This window comes from Nyctibius grandis, chromosome 1 (assembly GCF_013368605.1).
Source record: "Nyctibius grandis isolate bNycGra1 chromosome 1, bNycGra1.pri, whole genome shotgun sequence".
Lineage (NCBI taxonomy): Eukaryota > Metazoa > Chordata > Aves > Nyctibiiformes > Nyctibiidae > Nyctibius > Nyctibius grandis.
The window spans coordinates 36,047,890-36,064,666 of record NC_090658.1 but is presented as its reverse complement, the minus strand read 5'-3'; the positions used below and the strand labels follow the sequence as shown (position 1 = coordinate 36,064,666).

General features: G+C 51.0%; 3 protein-coding genes across 9 annotated transcripts in view; 1 reads left to right on the top strand and 2 right to left on the bottom strand.

Annotated features, from left to right (window-relative positions):
- Positions 1-3,555: 3,555 nt before the first annotated feature.
- YIPF3 (Yip1 domain family member 3) lies at positions 3,556-8,767 on the bottom strand. The gene is made up of 9 exons (XM_068405414.1): positions 8,649-8,767; positions 8,367-8,576; positions 8,184-8,290; positions 7,496-7,541; positions 6,992-7,084; positions 6,517-6,648; positions 5,888-6,001; positions 5,295-5,418; positions 3,556-4,050 (listed from the first exon to the last, which is right to left on the bottom strand). Exons 1-9 carry the CDS (start codon positions 8,730-8,732, stop codon positions 3,929-3,931), a joined length of 1,032 nt encoding a protein of 343 aa, XP_068261515.1. The 5' UTR covers positions 8,733-8,767; the 3' UTR covers positions 3,556-3,928.
- Positions 8,768-8,975: 208 nt separating this feature from the next.
- On the top strand, positions 8,976-12,454 carry POLR1C (RNA polymerase I and III subunit C). 4 transcript variants are annotated; one of them, XM_068404160.1, is made up of 10 exons: positions 8,976-9,182; positions 9,260-9,331; positions 9,428-9,481; positions 10,062-10,194; positions 10,315-10,434; positions 10,638-10,790; positions 10,967-11,116; positions 11,425-11,514; positions 11,673-11,789; positions 12,136-12,454. In XM_068404160.1, exons 1-10 carry the CDS (start codon positions 9,114-9,116, stop codon positions 12,252-12,254), a joined length of 1,077 nt encoding a protein of 358 aa, XP_068260261.1. In that variant the 5' UTR covers positions 8,976-9,113; the 3' UTR covers positions 12,255-12,454. The 4 variants fall into 4 exon arrangements, with proteins under 4 accessions (XP_068260261.1, XP_068260254.1, XP_068260276.1 ...); XM_068404153.1 differs by having other exon boundaries at positions 9,428-9,535; XM_068404175.1 differs by lacking the exon at positions 9,428-9,481.
- Positions 12,455-14,894: 2,440 nt separating this feature from the next.
- The window catches only part of XPO5 (exportin 5), a 31,081-nt gene continuing 29,198 nt past the window's right edge, over positions 14,895-16,777 (bottom strand). For all 4 annotated transcript variants that reach the window (XM_068404328.1, XM_068404339.1, XM_068404347.1 and 1 more), the window contains one exon: positions 14,895-16,560. In XM_068404328.1, the coding sequence (XP_068260429.1) occupies positions 16,420-16,560 (141 nt within the window). In that variant the 3' untranslated portion in view covers positions 14,895-16,419. The remainder of the gene's footprint in view (positions 16,561-16,777) is intronic.

Genomic DNA, 16,777 nt, shown 5'->3' with positions numbered 1-16,777 from the left:
ATGACACAAGGGGAGCAGCAGGTAAGAAGCTGGACTCAGATGTCAGCTTTAAGACTTTGGCTCTAGCATCTAATTTACAGTGTAGGCATCATCATGCCCTTTGAGTAATCCATTGCTGTTCTCTAGAGCTAGCTACACACCTCTCTCTTTTTCCCTGCTGCACAGGGGTGCATGGGCTTTATACTGTACCTGCAAGACGCCAAGAACAGACCACTGGCCTGGCAACATGTCTGCGCTGGTATATGAGCAGCAGCTGCAAGCATCCAGCTATGGTACAGGTGATGGCTTTCAAAAAAGGAGCGACCGATCTCTAAGGTCACATTAAATGGTCCAGGTGAGAATGGGATCCTACGTATTGCAAGGCTGCGAGGGGCAGAGGCTGGATGTCAGAGTGGTGGGCAGGAGGGTGACCAAGAAAATAACAGGTGCTGACCTGTACAGGTTGACTGGAAGACTGCACTCAGTCTCACCTGGCAATTACCTCCAGGCACTAATTAACCCATGCTTTGTTAAACAGGCTATTATTAGAGAGGTGCTTGGAGGAGAGCCCCTGGGACATGTCCCACCTCAGTTGACAGCAGCAGCCCTGAAGCACTGATGAAGATGCCCTAGTGCTGGCATCCTCACTGCCTGTTGTCACGAGCAAGAGCACATTGAGGAGACAAGCATCCTACCTTGCTTTATGCTCAGATACATTGGGAAAAGTGGCACAGGAGCTAGTGGTTGAAAGCTTTGGCTCACTAAACCTAATTAAGGGCTATGCAAAGGGGAATTTGGCAGTGGTATTTTGTGAACAACTAGATATTGCTTCCTTGTCATGTGTAGTTACCCAGCAGGTATGAGGAAGATAGTTTATTGTTTACCTACTGGGGGCACAAGGAATGAGAGTTGACTGATGGACTGATGCCATTAAGGGCTAACACATAAACAGAGAAAAACAGTGGATGAGGAGCAGCTAGAGTGAGACTAGATGCAGGACGGAAAACAAATGGGAGAAGAAACAGCCTATCTGTAACCCAAAACATAACTAAGGTGACAATTAGTGCAACAAGGATGGACTGTAAGAAAGGTTGGACTCCCAGGTACTGCAGAGGAGAGGAGGAGGTCATAGATGCTTTAATATAAATTTAATCTTCCTCTTTCTAATCTGACAGCTTTATATGTTTATTTCAGCTTTAATAAAAAGGGGCTTACACAGTTCTCACAGAGCTACCCTTCCTCCAAAGGGGACATGATGGGGAGGGGGAATTACTTCAGATTTACTGCAAGAGAGGAGGGAGAAAATTACTTTAGATTTGCTGCAAGAGCCATGGCAGGAAACAAAGGCAGAGATAGTCTGGCATGATAGGGCTGTAAGGCTTGTCCTGATAACAAGAGGACTTGAGTAAGCACTGAGAGATGCCCTCCCACAAGGACTTTACTAAGGCTGCGTGCTCAGCATGCTCCCTGGAACTGCAGCACACATGCATTTCCCTGCAAAAGTGCATCCCTCTCTGTCAGCAAAAGGAGATGCTGAAGCTCTCAGCCAAGTGCTGAATTTCTGTCAGTACAGAACAATTCAGCTTCCAGCTGCTGCTGCACAGAGAATTAATCAGGGCTGAAGAACTGGAGCAGAGCAAGCCTCGCAGCTTCTGAGAGAGCGATTGGTTGTCACCCTGGTCATCTGTCCCCAGCTGACATAACACACAAGCTGCGCAGGGGAAGCATGAAGAGTTTGCACGCCGCTCTCCTATGCTTTGAGTGAAAACACAGGGCGCAGCTTCATCCCTCTGATTTAGCTAAGTGGCTAGTTGTGGGAGGGGGGGCACAGCTCTTCTCCTACAGTGTCTGTAGATCAGCAGTGGTAGCGTTTGGCACAGAATGATTTTTTGTCTTGGCTGGACTTACTCTAGTGACAATTGTCTCTTTCTCCTTTCCTCCCCCCCTGCCTGTGCTTGGAGAGTTTGTACCAAGAGAAACAGACCCGTCCTAGGCTGCCAGGGCAAGAAGTGCGAATTAGGAACTAACCTCCCATGGAGTTACAAAGAGGGAAATACCAGAGTCATGCAGCATTACAAACTAACACTTCCATTATGTCAAATTTGAAAGTAATGGAAATTCTAGGAACTTAAAGTGGTTCAATTGGTCAAAAAAAAAGTGGAGACTACGAGCCCAAATAATGAATTTGATTCCTCCAAACAACTTGCTCCGAGTGGTGTTCTTCAGCCAAAGTAAGTTTCCCGAGGTGAGGAGTGGGGGCAGGCAGAAGAGAGTGAGAGAACGTCTGTTCTGTATGTGTTTGTTAGCAGACAAGCTTCTTGCTCTTTGAAGGGGAACAAATTATGAACTTGGGAATGAGCAAACAGTGGAAAGTAGGTCTGTGAAGAAGAAAATGTTTTGACTGAAGCGGATGACCAGCCTACCAACAGTAGCTGGCACTCTCTCTGTCTCTTTCATTGCACCTTGGCACTAGTTCGAACGCCACTACAGCTGCATCCTCTCCCACAACATAAGCAAGGGGCAAGAGCACAGTTCCGACATGTTATCTGCCTTGTGCACAGCTAACTTGTGGGTACACCAAGACAGGGAAATGTCTTGGGTTTTTTTCCAGCCTGAGCATAAGGGTGAACTTCTCTGAGTGGCTCCTCTCCCCAGGCATCGAGCTACACGAAGAGAGAGAGGATGAAAGCCAGATAGCAGCTAACAGCTTTCCATTCTTGGACCAGTACAAGTTAGAGCAGTAAGGGAAGGCTACACCTGAACTATGCAATTGTGAATTACTACAGTGCAAGTAAGCCAAGGCTGGGCTGCTCTGCTTCCCCATCCTTACTGGAGCTTTCCTGCACCAGTATGCAGGAGATAAATGTGCCAACTCTATTACCATTGTATACTCCCCCATTTCTCCCCTTGTTTAATGGAAACACTGGAGAAGAAGTTTGACAGAGACTCTCAGGGCTCCAGCAGTCCTTTCAGAAACAAAGCCTAGGCTCAGCTTGAAAAGCCAGACAGTGCACAGCAGACTGTGTCTGGGGGAGAAGGATGCCGCTCCTGCTCAGAGCAATGGGGTGACAGTCCCACCGCTGGGAGACACGAGAGCACGCTGCACGAGGGTGAGCTGGCCTCTTCCAACAGAAGTATCTGCAGAAGACCATGCACAAACCTGCTGCCCCTGCAGTCAGAACTGCTGCCCCACAGAGCAATGTGGGCAGAAGGGTGGTAAGAAAAATAGGTGCTGTGGAAGCACAAGGACAGATACATTTCTGACATACACGGGAGAAGTGAGGTGAGATAGCAGCTTGGACCACATGAAAAGAGCAGGATCGATCTGGAACATGACAAGGAAGAGAATGTGGTTAAACATTGTGCTGTTCCTGAAAACCTCCAGAGAAACTGAAGTTCCTGTGCCTTTTGGGCTATGGAAGAGGTGCCCAAGATGGGCCATGTTATCACGGAACATTTGAAGTAGGACAGCACAAAGTTGCAAAGAATCCTGCTTTGAGTCTAGGACAGGACAGATAAAGGCATAGAGACCCAACATCTCTCTCCCATTACACAAGTAGGCTCAAACGTAAGACATCACTCAGCACCAACATCAATTTAATTCTTCCCTCTTCAGGACAGGAACAGGGCAGATAGCCCTGGGGTTACATCAGCAAGCGGAAAGAGGGGTAAGGGACAAACTGCGCTGGGAAATCCCAGCTAAACAAGCAGGCAACAGAACCACTCTACTCAAGACAGCCCAGACTTGGGTGAGGGAAGAGCGTAGTTCTTCTGAGTTACTGAGGTGCAGTACACTCAGCTGCCCAAAACTGCAACCCAAAGGACAGGTCCAGGAAAACAAAACCAAGTCTTCTTCCTGCTGTTCTGTTCAGTTCCTAAGAGGCAGCAGGTTATTATGGCCCTATGCAGCCCTGAAAGTAGTGAAGGAAGCAAGTCCAAGTCTGTGAAACTACAGGGTCAATGCAACGGCTTTGGCTGTTGTGTTCAATACAGCATTGGAAACAACTGGAATGTCTCTGGCAACTCTCTGAAAGGGCAGCATGTTGGGTCCTTCCAATGTGTCCAGGATACCTGCAGGGAACAGAAAAAAGGGAGAGTGGCAAGAGTTAGTTCAGATGCAGATGGCACGTTTCTTGCTTTTCTTTCTGGCCAGGTAGAGGCTAATGGTGGCAGGGCCCAAGACATGTGAAGCACTTGGAGGCAATGGGAGGAGACATCTAGCCCCAAAAAATGAACAGCAGTAAACATGTCCAATCCAGAGATCACAGGGTACAGATCAGAGCTCATCCTTGGGGCAGGGAAACTGCATGTTCCCAAGAGGAACATAGATCCTTTCAGTTTGAGGGTACCAGACCCAGTCCCCTGCCATTTGACCTGAATGCAGACATTGCCAGGGATACTGTTCTGCTGAGGCAGCTTGATAAAATCCTCTCCCCACCTCATCCCAGCACAGACCCTGCTCTTAGACCAATTCTTTGCTTTCATCCTGAGATACACATGCAGACTCACGTCAGGGGCTGCAGCTGGGGGTGCAATGTGGAATTTATGTCACTGCAATGCAAACATAGCCCCTGCTTGGCAGGAAACACACGTACCAATGCAAGTGTCCTCCAGTTCCTGTCAATGACCTTCTCAAGACTGATAATCAGTCCTGGACATCCTTGAAGAATAAAATATACTCCAAGCAATTTTCTATTTCATCTAAAAGGACTTGTAATACCGTGCTGTAACCCCAAATTATGCAGATTTAGCTGTAATACCATGAACAGATCTGGCTGCCTAAACTCAGAAAGGGGCTTGCTTTTTTTTTTTTTTAAAAAAAAAAAAAGGGGACCTGAATATGTATAGCCTGGTAAATGGCACTGACTGGGGAAGGTGCACCTTCTGCTATCAGTGTTGTACAAGACAAGATACAAAAAGGTGTGACACAAAGAAGGAAGACGACTTGTAACATATTTCCTCATCAGAGAAAAGCAACCTGACTTCAGCAACATTCAGGAAGGGACTGGACATCTGCATGCAAGAACAGTCAGTGCTGTAACACTTCACTTGTGGGGAAAGAATAAGCGTCCTGCCTCACAACTCAGGTCTTAAGTACTAAAAGTCAGTGCACAGAGACTACCCCACATCTGCGTGCTGCCCTACTTCAACAGCTTCCTCTAATAAAGCTACTGCTCATCACCCTTGGGCTGCAAACTGGCACAGATGCCCTCAGGTCAGATCCAAACTGCCCATCCTTTCTCTCAGAGGGAACAAAAACCAGCTCCTCTTCCCCCAGATCTAACAGGATATGTCTTCATATCTCCCTTGCTTACCTTCCACCACCTTGTGATAAGCAAAGTGCAGATAGAGGAGGAAAAGCATATGCAGAGCAGCAAGGGTCCCACACAGGATGAGCCGCTGGGTATGTCCCACAGTGCGTGACACCAACACAGCAACCTAGGAGAGAGATGGAGATTGGAGACAAGGTAGCTGCTACCTGAGCCTCTGGCATTGCAGTCAGGAGCACACAGGAGGATGGGCCAAGTAGCGAGAGCCAGTGGAAACATGGCTCAGAGCTTTTTTTTCAGTTTGCATCACCAAATTCAGAGTAATCTGGCTTTGTTTCACATAGGTGAACCTTGCCCAGTCTTGTCAAGAGTTCAGGATGCTCAGGCATGGCTGTCCACAGCAGCAGGGGCTGTAAGGGAGCAAACCTCCTACAGCTGTTAGAATGCTTGAGGATATTAAGCCAAGTGTCACCTCCGTACACCAGTGGCCAAATGACCCAGGAGCATCAGGCTGTTCTCCACAGCAGCCTGACTGGCTGTGAAATGAACTGCCTGGCCCAAGGAACAAAAAGTAAACAACACTTCCCTCCCTTGTTTTGTCCCCAGAAGAGGACGGCCCCAGGCTGCCTGTCCCTTACCATTCGTAGTGTAGAGAGTCCACCAACACCCAACCAGAAGACATAGAAGAGGGAGTGGAAGTGGATATTATAGGTGACAAAGAGAGTGATGCAGTGTCCAAAAAGGCCATAGCCCTGACAAAACAAAAATGTCCGTTACAAGCGTCAGTCCCACACAAAGGGCCATTGATCAAGAGCGTGAGCAACTGAGAGTTGCTTGTGAAGCGTTGCTATTCCTGCAACGCTTCACAAACCACTCATTCAACGCTGAAGAGTCAACCAGCACAACAATTTTAACAGCAGCTCCCACCCAAATAATTCGTCTAAAGGATTCACAGGGATGTCAGAGATTGCAACAACTTGGGCAACAGAAGAAAGAGCCTCTGATTCCAGAGAAATTTGAATCTCCTGTTTTTTTACCACCAGGCTCTCAGACAGGAGACCTGCATGAAGGAACTGCCTCTTTGTACTATCGCTGTGCCAGGGACGGGGCAGGTCAGAAAAGCATCCTGGGTTGTCCCAGTGCGGTCTCCTGGGACCACTGATTTACAAGGACTTTTCCCATTCTCTGGGAAGATCTCACAGGCCACCCTTGTGCTGGAACACCACACAGCCAACCCACACCTTGGGGCAACCCCATCTGTACATACCAACAGTGACAGCATCTGCACCATCGTGATTTGGGCATTGCACAGATATGCCAGGAAATAGATGAAAGAGGAGACGCCCAACCAGTAACCGAAGCAGGTGCCAATGGCTGTGCCCATCAGTGTGCCTTCCCTCTGTGGAGACAGCATCAGGATGAGGAGGACTCAAAGAAGCGACCTGCCAGCACCCAAATTCCACCACAGAGAGTTCTCAGAGCCTTTCCAGGCATTATCAAATAGCTGGATAGCAGCATCCAGGGTGCCACGACCTACACCCCAGCTCTCCCAGCAGCAGAGCATCAAGACTTTCTGATGAGTCCTTCCTCCCATCCCCAAACCAACAGGCTCTTCCTCAAATCAATCTGCTCTTCAGCAAGATGCCATTCAGTCATGGAAGAGGTTTCCTCTCCCTTTCTAGTCTCATTATAGCAATCCAGAGCCCGGTCAAACCATAACTTATCACTGAGACTCGACGTACAATGATGGTGTCCGAGGTCTTCATCCCATGCAAAAGGATGGCCACCAGTGTGAAAACCAGCATGAGGGGTCCATAAAGCTCGCCTGCAATCTTCTACAGGAGGAGACAGATCAGCGAAGGTTTGGTTAGTGCTCCTGAATACCAGGCTCCCCAGCCCAAGCGATGCGAGAAATGCCTTGGATGAAGTCTGTCACCTATCCACCTGAGAAGTAACAGCAAGGCCATTGCTGGCAGGAGCCAGGCAGAACAGATGGCATAAAGAGGAGTCAAAATGGTGTTAAACAGGATGCAGAAATGGGATAAGTGAAATCTAGAACGGTAACAGCACTAAAGATAGCAGAATGGGGTTTGGAACAACCACAGGAAAGGGTTTACCAACATTTTCAGGGAGATGAACACCTAACAAAGTCAATTAGTCCATGTTATTAAAAACCTAAGTTTTACAAGGTGTCTGTGGGACACTCACTTGGGCCACAGAGTCTGATTCAGCAAAAGGGAACTCACCTGCGGAAAATTAATCATCTTGACAGGAATCATGGACTCCAACAGTCTGCATCAGCAAAGCAGGGAATGACATCAGGAGCAGGGAGGACAATAGGATGGTTAACAAAATGCTTCAGAAGTAAAACATTCCTTATACCAGTCATCAATGTTTTCTGCTGTGGTCACAGGCCTTGGGGGACAGAGATTCCTTCTAAAGGGTCACATCAGGTAACTAAAGGAGAAGAACCTTACTGTCAATGGGTTACCTTTGCTGGGGGGGACTCAATGAAAATGTTTAGGGATCCACTCAGGGATGAGAGATCACTGACAGAACAGCAGGCAGGAAAGGCACCTTTCTTCATCCAGCCTCACAAAACTTTGCCTTTTTAGACACAGCTGTGTTGCAAACCCAACACAAGCCACATAACGCAGCTGAGTACTAAAAGGCTGAAGATGCCCCAAAGCCCTTTTTTCTGCCCTGAGCGGTACTGCTAGGTGACAGGGCTGCCAGCCCACCTGGGGGGACCTCATTAAAGACGCTGGGACAAAGCACAGTGTGTTTCCCCGTATCTGAGCCTTGCTGCAAGGCTGGCAGCCCACTCCAGCTTGCTCGCTTTGGAAGGCGACGGCCAGCCTCTTGCCGGCAAGAAGCTGCCAGCCCCCCGTTCCCCCATTCCCCCCGGTGATGGCCGGGCCGGGCCCTGCCTACCTGGTGCGCACTTGGACGGGTTCCACGTCGAAGTAGGGCCGGAGGATGTCGATGTTGGCGTAGAGGCTGAAGGCCCTGGAGGCTTGCCTCTTCCCCACCTGCCACATCTGCGGAGAGAAGGGAGCTGGCAGCGGCGGGGCAGGCGGGACCCCGGGGCCGGGGGCGGCAGGGGGCCGCGCTCACCTGGTCAGCCACCTGCCGGCCCAGCTGCCCCCGCAGCCCCTTCATGCCCAGGAACTCCCCGTCCTCCTCCTCGGCGGCCCCCGCCTCGCCCTCCGCCTCCTCCTCCTCCTCCTCCTCCTTCATGCGTTGGTGCATCTCCCCCATGTCCTCGAAGCTGGAGCCCGACGTGTCGTCCATGTTCTCCATGTCGATGACGGCGGACCCGCCACCCTGCGCCGGGGCAAGACAGCGTCAGCGCCCGCTCGGCTCGGCCCCGCAGCACCGCCACCGCCCCGGCCCCACCTGCATGTTGTCCTCGAAGCCGCCCCAGTCGGCGGCCGTGCCGCTCCTGCCGCCGCCCGCTGCCACCGCCCCCGGCGCGGCCATGATGCCCGGCCCTGCCCGCGCCGCGCTGGCTGCTGCCGCTCGCCAGCGGCGGAGCACCCGGATGTGACGTTTGCGGGGGGGAGGGGCGACACACACGACAAGCTCTCGCGAGGCCGGGTAGGCGCTGCCGCCATCTTGTGTGTGGCGTAGGGCGGGGAAGGGCGCAGCGGGGAGGGGGAACGACAAGACAGCGAGGGCGGGTAGCGGTGGGGTGGCAGGGCGGGCGGGAGGAATGTGCCGCCGCGGGGACCCCGGGCCGGCCGGCGGCGGGGGAGCGCCGCGCTCCCCGGGAGCGGGGAGGCCACGCGTGGGGGGGCGGGTGGAGGCGCGTCACGTGCCGGGCAGCACCGCCTCCCCGGCCCCCCGCTAGCGGCGGCGGCCATGGCGGCCAAGCGGGGAACCGACGAGATGCGGGACCGTGTGGTGCTGGGCGAGTTCGGCGTCCGCAACGTGAGTGGGGGGCGGCGGGGAGCGCCCGCTCCCGGCCCCGGCCCCCCTCACGGCCCCGCCTGTCCGCCCTCTCGCAGGTCCACACCACCGACTTCCCCGGCAACTACCCCGGGTACGAGGACGCCTGGGACCAGCGGCGCTTCGAGGAGGTGGGTGAGCGCCGGCGGCGGTGGGGGGGGTGGGGAGGGTGGGGGGGGTGCCCGCATGCGGACCCCGGCGTGACCGGCGGCGCGTGGCCCGTGCAGGAGTTCCGCGTGGACGTCATCCGCGAGGAGGAGGGCGCGCTGGAGTTCGACATGGTGGGCATCGACGCCGCCATCGCCAACGCCTTCCGCCGCATCCTGCTCGCCGAGGTGCCGCTGCGGGCGGGCGGGGGGCGGGCAGGGACCGCGGCTCGCCGGGGCGGCGCGGGGAGCTGCGGGGAAGGCCTGGGGGTGCCGGCCTAGGGGCGGGAGGACTGGCGTGATGGGGAGCGGGGAGGGTCCTGCGTTATGTCAGGCCTCGTGGACGGCTTCTGGGTTTGGAAGAGAAGCACAAATCCGTTCTGCATGCCTCTGAGGAGCCAAAGAGAGTTAGGGCCTCAGCAGCAGGAGCAATGGCGCTTGTTGCTCTTTAGGGTGCTGTTGGCAGTATCTGTGGATCAGCCTGCCCTTCACTTCTCGTGGTCGTTGGTTTTTAAAAAAAAAAAATAGAGGGAAGGGGGTGTATTGGGTGTGGGGATATATTGGGTAGCCTGGTTTGGCAGAAATAGCACTGAAAATAGTCAGCGGGGCAATTGTTTATGGAGGAGAAAGGACACTCTAGCTGAATATTCTGTTGGCATGTAGTTAAACGCTTGTAGTTCAGTCTTATGCTGACTTGATCTCTCGTCTCCCTGAGGTGCCAACGATGGCTGTAGAGAAAGTCTTTGTGTACAACAACACATCCATTGTACAGGATGAAATTCTGGCTCATCGCTTGGGCCTCATCCCTATCCGAGCTGACCCTCGACTCTTCGAATATAGAAACCAAGGTGAGAGTCTTGGATCAAATATAAATATTGGGACGCCTCCTACAAAGTAGGAAATCAGGGTCACATAAACTGAGCAGGAGTGTGGTTCCATAGAGGCTCATGCTGTTCTCCCCTTCCCAGGAGATGAAGAAGGCACAGAAATTGATACTCTGCAGTTCCAGCTGAAAATAAAATGCAGCCGAAACCCTCAGGCAGCCAAGGAATCATCTGATCCTAATGAACTATATTTCAATCACAAAGGTGCGATCTCTCCTAAAAATAGGTGCTGTTTTTTCTTTTTTGGTCTTGGGAGACAGTATTTGGTCTGTTCTCTCAGCCCTGTGAGCAATGAGAGCTGATTCCCTCATACTGCTAAACTTACTTCTTGCCACCTTCAGTCCTGTACAGGTCAGCAACCTGTTTTGAGACAGCAGCTGGCTGATGCTTGTGGCTTCTGTTTGCAGTGTACAGTAAGCATATGACGTGGGTGCCCTTGGGGAATCAGACAGACCTCTTTCCAGATGCTGACTTCCGACCTGTTCACGATGACATCCTCATTGCATTGTTGCGACCTGGCCAGGAAATAGATGTGCTTATGCACTGTGTCAAGGGTATAGGTGAGTCGTGGGTCCTGGGGCAGCGGGAGGAGGAGTGTGAGTGCTTGGACTAGGGCACAGCTGAGTGAAGGGGAAGGGTGGAGAACTGGCTTTCCCCCGGGACCTGGTCCCCGACATCATTGCACTCTTGTTCCCTGAGGCCTGCCCTCATCCTTGACTCTTAACTCTTTGTGCAGGTAAAGATCACGCCAAGTTTTCTCCTGTGGCCACAGCTAGTTATCGACTGCTTCCTGACATTACTCTCCTGCAGCCTGTTGAGGATGAGGCAGCTGAGATGTTGCAGAAGTGCTTTTCCCCTGGAGTCATTGAGATCCAGAATATCAAGGGTACTTTTTTCCTGCTCTAAAGTGCCTTGTTCCTTACAAGCCTCAGCAGAGACTGATCAGAGAGTAGAGCCAAACCTTGTAGAGACAAAAAGCACATTGTGATGTTGCCTTGCTGATCAGCAACAGTTCATGTTATTCTGAGCCTGGTTTTATGGATGAGTGCAGATGTATTGGGTGATGAACCGGGATTTCCCTGAAATGCTAAGGCATTGGGTGCCTGTCTGCAGAGCTCAACAGCTGCTGGCTGCAGCTTCCAGTACTGTTCAGTTGTCTGTAAGACTGGGTAGTGAGCTTGCTCTTCCACGCAGCTAAGCATGGAGAAGACTTCTTGCGTCCTGCCCGAGGGTACATACAAGCTTTGTGTTTGGATTCAAACTGTTCAAGACCAGTTCTGTCAGGTTGGAGTTTCATGTTGGGGCTGTGCTAATTCTTTGCATGTGTGGCTTCACTGCCTTTGCTGATGGGGGAGTGCATGTTTGAGGGGTAAGCACCTGCTGTGACCACAAGGTACCCATCTGCTGCAGGAACCCATCTCATTTCATCTTTTCCCCTTTAGGAAAAAAGGTGGCAAGAGTAGCCAATGCACGGTTGGACACGTTCAGCAGAGAAGTTTTCCGTCATGAGGGTCTGAAAAACCTTGTACATCTGGCAAGAGTGCGAAACCATTACATCTGTAAGTGCCCCATTTGCCACAGAACATAGAGCCCTGCTGTGGTTTGTGCAAACAAGTAGAGACTGGCCAGCATGTATAGCTGGGTCACTTTTTCTCCCTTCGCCCCCACATCAGCAGCATTCGTGCATTCATGTTTCAGTGGGTAACTGCTGAGGTTGCGGTTTGCTGTTGCTTTGGGATTGAATGTGTTTGTGCTTCCTGCCGGCAAATGTAACCTCTTCTCCTCTGGCTGTGAAGATCTGGCTTGACAGAACTTCGGTGTAAGGAAGGATGAGGGACAGAAATGCTGGAGCCAGGCGTAGGCTGAAGCTGCCTAGTGGCTGTGCTGACTTGTGTCTCTGTGCAGTTTCAGTGGAGTCGACGGGTATCTTGCCTCCAGATGTGCTGGTGAGTGAAGCCATCAAGATCCTGATGGGAAAGTGTCAGCGCTTCCTGAATGAGCTGGACTCGGTGCCTATGGAATGACCAGGCTGTAGCTGGGAAGCATAACCCTGCACTGCTGTTCTGGGCTTCCTGCACCTGCCTGCAGGGGTGATTCCTCTTCCAGAGGCAAGAGGTTTGAGATGGACTTGTCAAAGAGTCCTAGGACCATCTCTTTGAATTTGTTTTCTGTCAGTCATGCGCCTCAGTGAGGAGATGCACTAAAATAAAGGCTTTTCTTTATAGCCGTCTCCTTCTGTGCTGTTCACAATTGTGAGACTATAGTACACGGAGAAGAAAGTGGCATCAGGTCTAAAGATGAATGATAGCATTTATTTTAGATTGCGTGCAGCATGTGAAGAGGACTGCTATGGCAGTGTAGTAAAGCACTTCGCAGCAGGTCAGTGAGATTTAAGAAGTCAGTATCAGTGCAGGACTGTTTTGCAGGTGTCTCAGTCCAGCTCCAGGGTAGTTAATGTGGTAGATAAAAGGCTGTACTGTCAGAGGGCTGGGACACCTCTCCTGTGAAGAAAGGCTGAGAGCTGGGGGTTGTTCAGCCTGGAGAAGAGGAGGCTCCAGGGAGACCTTATTGCGGCCTTTCAATATGTAAAGGGGGCGAGGAAAAAGACTTTTTATCAGGGCCTGTAGTGAGAGGACAAGGGCCAACCATTTTAAACTGAAAGAGGGTAGACTTAGATTGGACATAGGCCATTTTTTATGATGAGGGTGGGGGTGAGATGCTGGAACAGGTTGCTCAGAGAAGTTGTGGATGCCCCATCCCTGGAAGTGTTGAAGATCACTTTGGATGGGGCTTTGAGCAACCTGAGCTAGTGAAAGAAGTCCCTGTCCACAGCAGGGAGTTGGACTAGATGGTCTTTGAAGGTCCCTTCCGGCCCAGACCATTCTATGATATAGTACTGGGCTTCTCTGCAAAGGCAGGGTTTAAAAACATGCTCTGTAAGGACTGTCTGTCCCTTCTTAAATATCTCAAGGTAAGGCACTTCTTTCCAGGTGTTAGATTTGACTACTCTGTTCTCCCTTTCAGTGACTGAACATACTTTGACCTGACCTTGCAGCAGAACTGGATGGTGGCGAGCAAGTGACAGTCAAAGGCCTGTGTCCACCCAGGGACTCCTGGGAGAACTTGCAAATTAGTGGTGACCACTACTGTTAGTCAGCACTGGGTAGGTCTTGGCTTGTGAAAGTCTCTCTTGACAAGCAGATGAAGGAACTGGAACTTCAGAGAATGGCCGGGAGTACTGGTGTGTCCCAGTTGTTGAAGCCAATCCTCACTACAATGCTAGAATTTAGTGTAGCAAATGGTACTTTTTTTCCCCTGTTTCACTGGGATATAGTTACTTGTACTGTAAACATCCTTATAGGTGTTGGGGTGGATATGCTGTAGGGAAGAAGTACACTTGGCATCCTGGCTACAATCCCAGCCTGTCCCATGTCACTATACTGTGTTGCAGACCCTGCCTGCTTCCAGGTTTTGTTTCAAGACAGCTGGTAACTCGCTGCGGAAACTGGCTGCTTCCCTGTCAGGGCTGTTCTGGGAGCCGTCCCTGTTTCACAGCTGTGCTTGCTGGCCTTTGCACCTCATCTTCTTTCAGGAGACTTGCAGGAACCTTGGCTGCTGAACCCATCCATCCCAAGGGTTTCATTCATCCACTTACCCTTAGAAAGCAGCGTTGGGAACCTAAGAGCTAGGCCTAAGTCCTGTAGTCTGTACCTCAGGGTTCAGAGCTCCTAGCAGCCTTAGCCAAGATACCTCCCCAGGGCTTTTTGCTTGCTTAAAAAGGCTCAGCTGTGCAGTACCTGCCTCACATGTATGAGGAACAGAGGGTGTAGCCCCAGTGCCAGCATAAGCACAGAAAAGTTCCTTTCCATCTGGACTGTGGCTAGTTCCTAATCAACACCATTTAGGTGTAAACAGTAATTTCCACTCGATCCTTTCAGTTTAAACAAGCTAAATCAGCTTCCATGCTGAGCTGGATGACAGCTGGGGCCTTGGAAAAAAGGTTTTGTAACAAAAAACTTAACATTGACATTGCCCAGGCCCATCTCTTACAACAGCAGCAGAAGCCCTCAAAGAGAGACCTTTCTGTGAGGTGAGAGACCAAAGGCAATAGCTACATCACGTTCCTTTGTTACTGAAAAGGTCAGCTGAGAGAGTTAGGCTAAGCTACAGTACTATCACAAGACATTGCTCCTCCCAGCCAGAGCTAGGGTTGGGCTTGGAGGCTACTTCAGTAGCATATGCACCTTTCTGTGCCATTTCTTCGCCTGTTTCCCAGATGGCTTATGGGATGTAGCCTGGAAGAGCCATGCCAAAGGGTTTCACTTGGGCAACACCTACCCTTCAAGCTGTAAACTGGGACCTAGCAGCTGTTGTGGAATTAATATAAACCAGCTGTGACTGATACTAATACTTTAAAATGCCATTTTCCCCTTGCCTTCTAATGTAATTACGTAGTCTGGAATGGTTCATCCCCTCCCTGATAATGTGACTACCAGCAAAGGTGCTCCCTTTTTGGTAGCTGGAGTAAGGAGTGCTGAACAATCCTTAGGAAGGCAGTGTGGGCAGAGCAGAGGCCTCAGATCTTACTGAAACAGATCAAAGAATAAAAATGAAACCATGACACCATGTGTATGAAACTGGAATAGCTTTACTGACATTGAGAGGTGTAACACAACCAGTTCAGAGACCGCTTCAGATTTAAGCATTCCTACAAAAAAGGTTCTAAAAACCATTAAAAAAAACCCCCTTGAGTCTAGCATGAAGTCACAGAATGTTAAAAATACCACAACACAATAAATACACCCAGCCTCTGCTAGAGCCAGGAGCCACGTTAGCTCAGATGTTAAAAAAGTTTGAGGCCAGGAGGAAAGTGGAGGGTGCTGGTGGAACAGCAGGGGCAGGAGGGTGAGTGGATTCCCAACGCCTGCTCTTCCTTTCTGCGTACCCCCCTTTCCCAACCCCAGCTTTTCTGTCCAGTCTGTCCAAATGGAGACTCCACCTTCTGCATCCGCCATGGTTTATTACTTACTCTGTCTCCTGGATGGCAAAACTGCCAGCTAGCTCTGGACAGCCCCTCCCAGCTCCCGTGCTAACACTAGGATAGATCGAGTGAACCACTTGTCATATAAGACCAGCTTTGCAGACTGGAGTGGTTTGATAGAGTCCCACCTCATCTAAAACCTAGTTTCTGACCTGGCTCCCCGCCCTGTAAACTGCAGTATAAACTCCACCCCTCCTGCCCCACCACGCAATTAAGAAGTACCAGACTGGGTAAAAACAGGGGCTACTCTCACCTCCACAGCAACAGGGTGAGAAGATCTCTTTTGGTTTGCAGGTGCTTCAGATATTGGTCCAGATTTTGTGTACCCTGCACTGGCCACGTTCTAGTCTACAGGGCATGGTAAAAAGAAAAAATGATTAAAAAAAAAAATCTGTCCTGCTCCCCCTGAGAGATGTCCAAGAAAGGCTGGCACAAAGTAAAAGCCTTCCACTTGGCTCTGGGTAGAACAAACTGCATGATCTCATATATATACATATGTATGTATATATATGTATGACAGTGTCTGCCTCCTTCTAGAGAGCAGGTGCACCTTAGAAAGGCTGATCTCAAGGGAGATCCTAGAGCACTGCTAGGCTTCCTGGCACACAGCCCTCAGCCCAAGGCTCAGCATCGTGGAGGGAAACCGATTCATCAGAATACCAGTCCGCTATGGACAAGTGCTGACTGGCACGACAGGAGTGTCTGATGTGTTCCCTACAAAGCCTGGCTACTAGCACCCACAGAAAGATTAGAGTAGCCCCTTTTCACATGGTACACTACTCTGCGTTTTGCATTAATCCTAAACCCCAAGGGATGAAGAAGTGGAGCAAGAGTGACCCAAGGCTACAGGATGACCAGACTTTATGTAACGGAGTCTATGGGGTCAGCTCCCACCTTGCAGAGTAGCAGAGGTCTAAAGATGCTCATCCAATGGAGGGGAGGGGAAGGAATCAGGGAAAGCTTAATAGACTGGTTCAAATGCCACCGCAGGCCCCATCCCAGCGTAGGGAGGAGAATGGGACAGGACCCGTAAGGGGCTTTATTCAGATGAACGCTTGTGGAGGCGATGACAAGGAGAATCTAATGTGCTTACTATGAGGAGAGACAAAATATAAGGTAGGGGAGGAGATGGTTGCAGCACCCCAGGCTCAGGGCTCAAAGAGCACAGTGAAGCCCTCTCCATCCTCATTTTCTAGCACATCCGTCTCCAATGATGGCTTCACCTTTTTGAAGAGAGATGGGAGGTTCCGGATATGAACCTCCTTGCGGAACTGCTCCCCAAGGGCCTTCTGCAGAAGACAGACAGGCAGGCATCAGTCATTACTGCCATCAGAGCCCCACTCAACTCAGGGGCAGCCTGCTTGCATGTCAGAGGCAGACCCCAGGTTCTGAGCAATCCCTAGGCCAAGATCCCCTGCTTGCATTTTGGGGAATCTTGGGCCTGGTCCTTCCTAAGTGCCAGGGCACTGGGGTAACCACCAGTGCACCAGCTCCCCAGCTTTTAAT

What these genes read in the sequence shown, in the direction of transcription:
- YIPF3 (XM_068405414.1), bottom strand. Translation starts at nt 8,732, where the DNA reads ATGGCCGCGCCGGGGGCGGTGGCAGCGGGCGGCGGCAGGAGCGGCACG. An exon ending in AGATGATTAATTTTCCGCAG is followed by an intron (nt 7,085 to 7,495) that starts GTGAGTTCCCTT and finishes CTCCTCCTGTAG; the next exon opens with AAGATTGCAGGCGAGCTTTA. An exon ending in TGCAGATGCTGTCACTGTTG is followed by an intron (nt 6,002 to 6,516) that starts GTATGTACAGAT and finishes TTGTTTTGTCAG; the next exon opens with GGCTATGGCCTTTTTGGACA.
- POLR1C (XM_068404153.1), top strand. Translation starts at nt 9,114, where the DNA reads ATGGCGGCCAAGCGGGGAACCGACGAGATGCGGGACCGTGTGGTGCTG. An exon ending in GCGAGTTCGGCGTCCGCAAC is followed by an intron (nt 9,183 to 9,259) that starts GTGAGTGGGGGG and finishes GCCCTCTCGCAG; the next exon opens with GTCCACACCACCGACTTCCC. An exon ending in GCACTGTGTCAAGGGTATAG is followed by an intron (nt 10,791 to 10,966) that starts GTGAGTCGTGGG and finishes CTCTTTGTGCAG; the next exon opens with GTAAAGATCACGCCAAGTTT.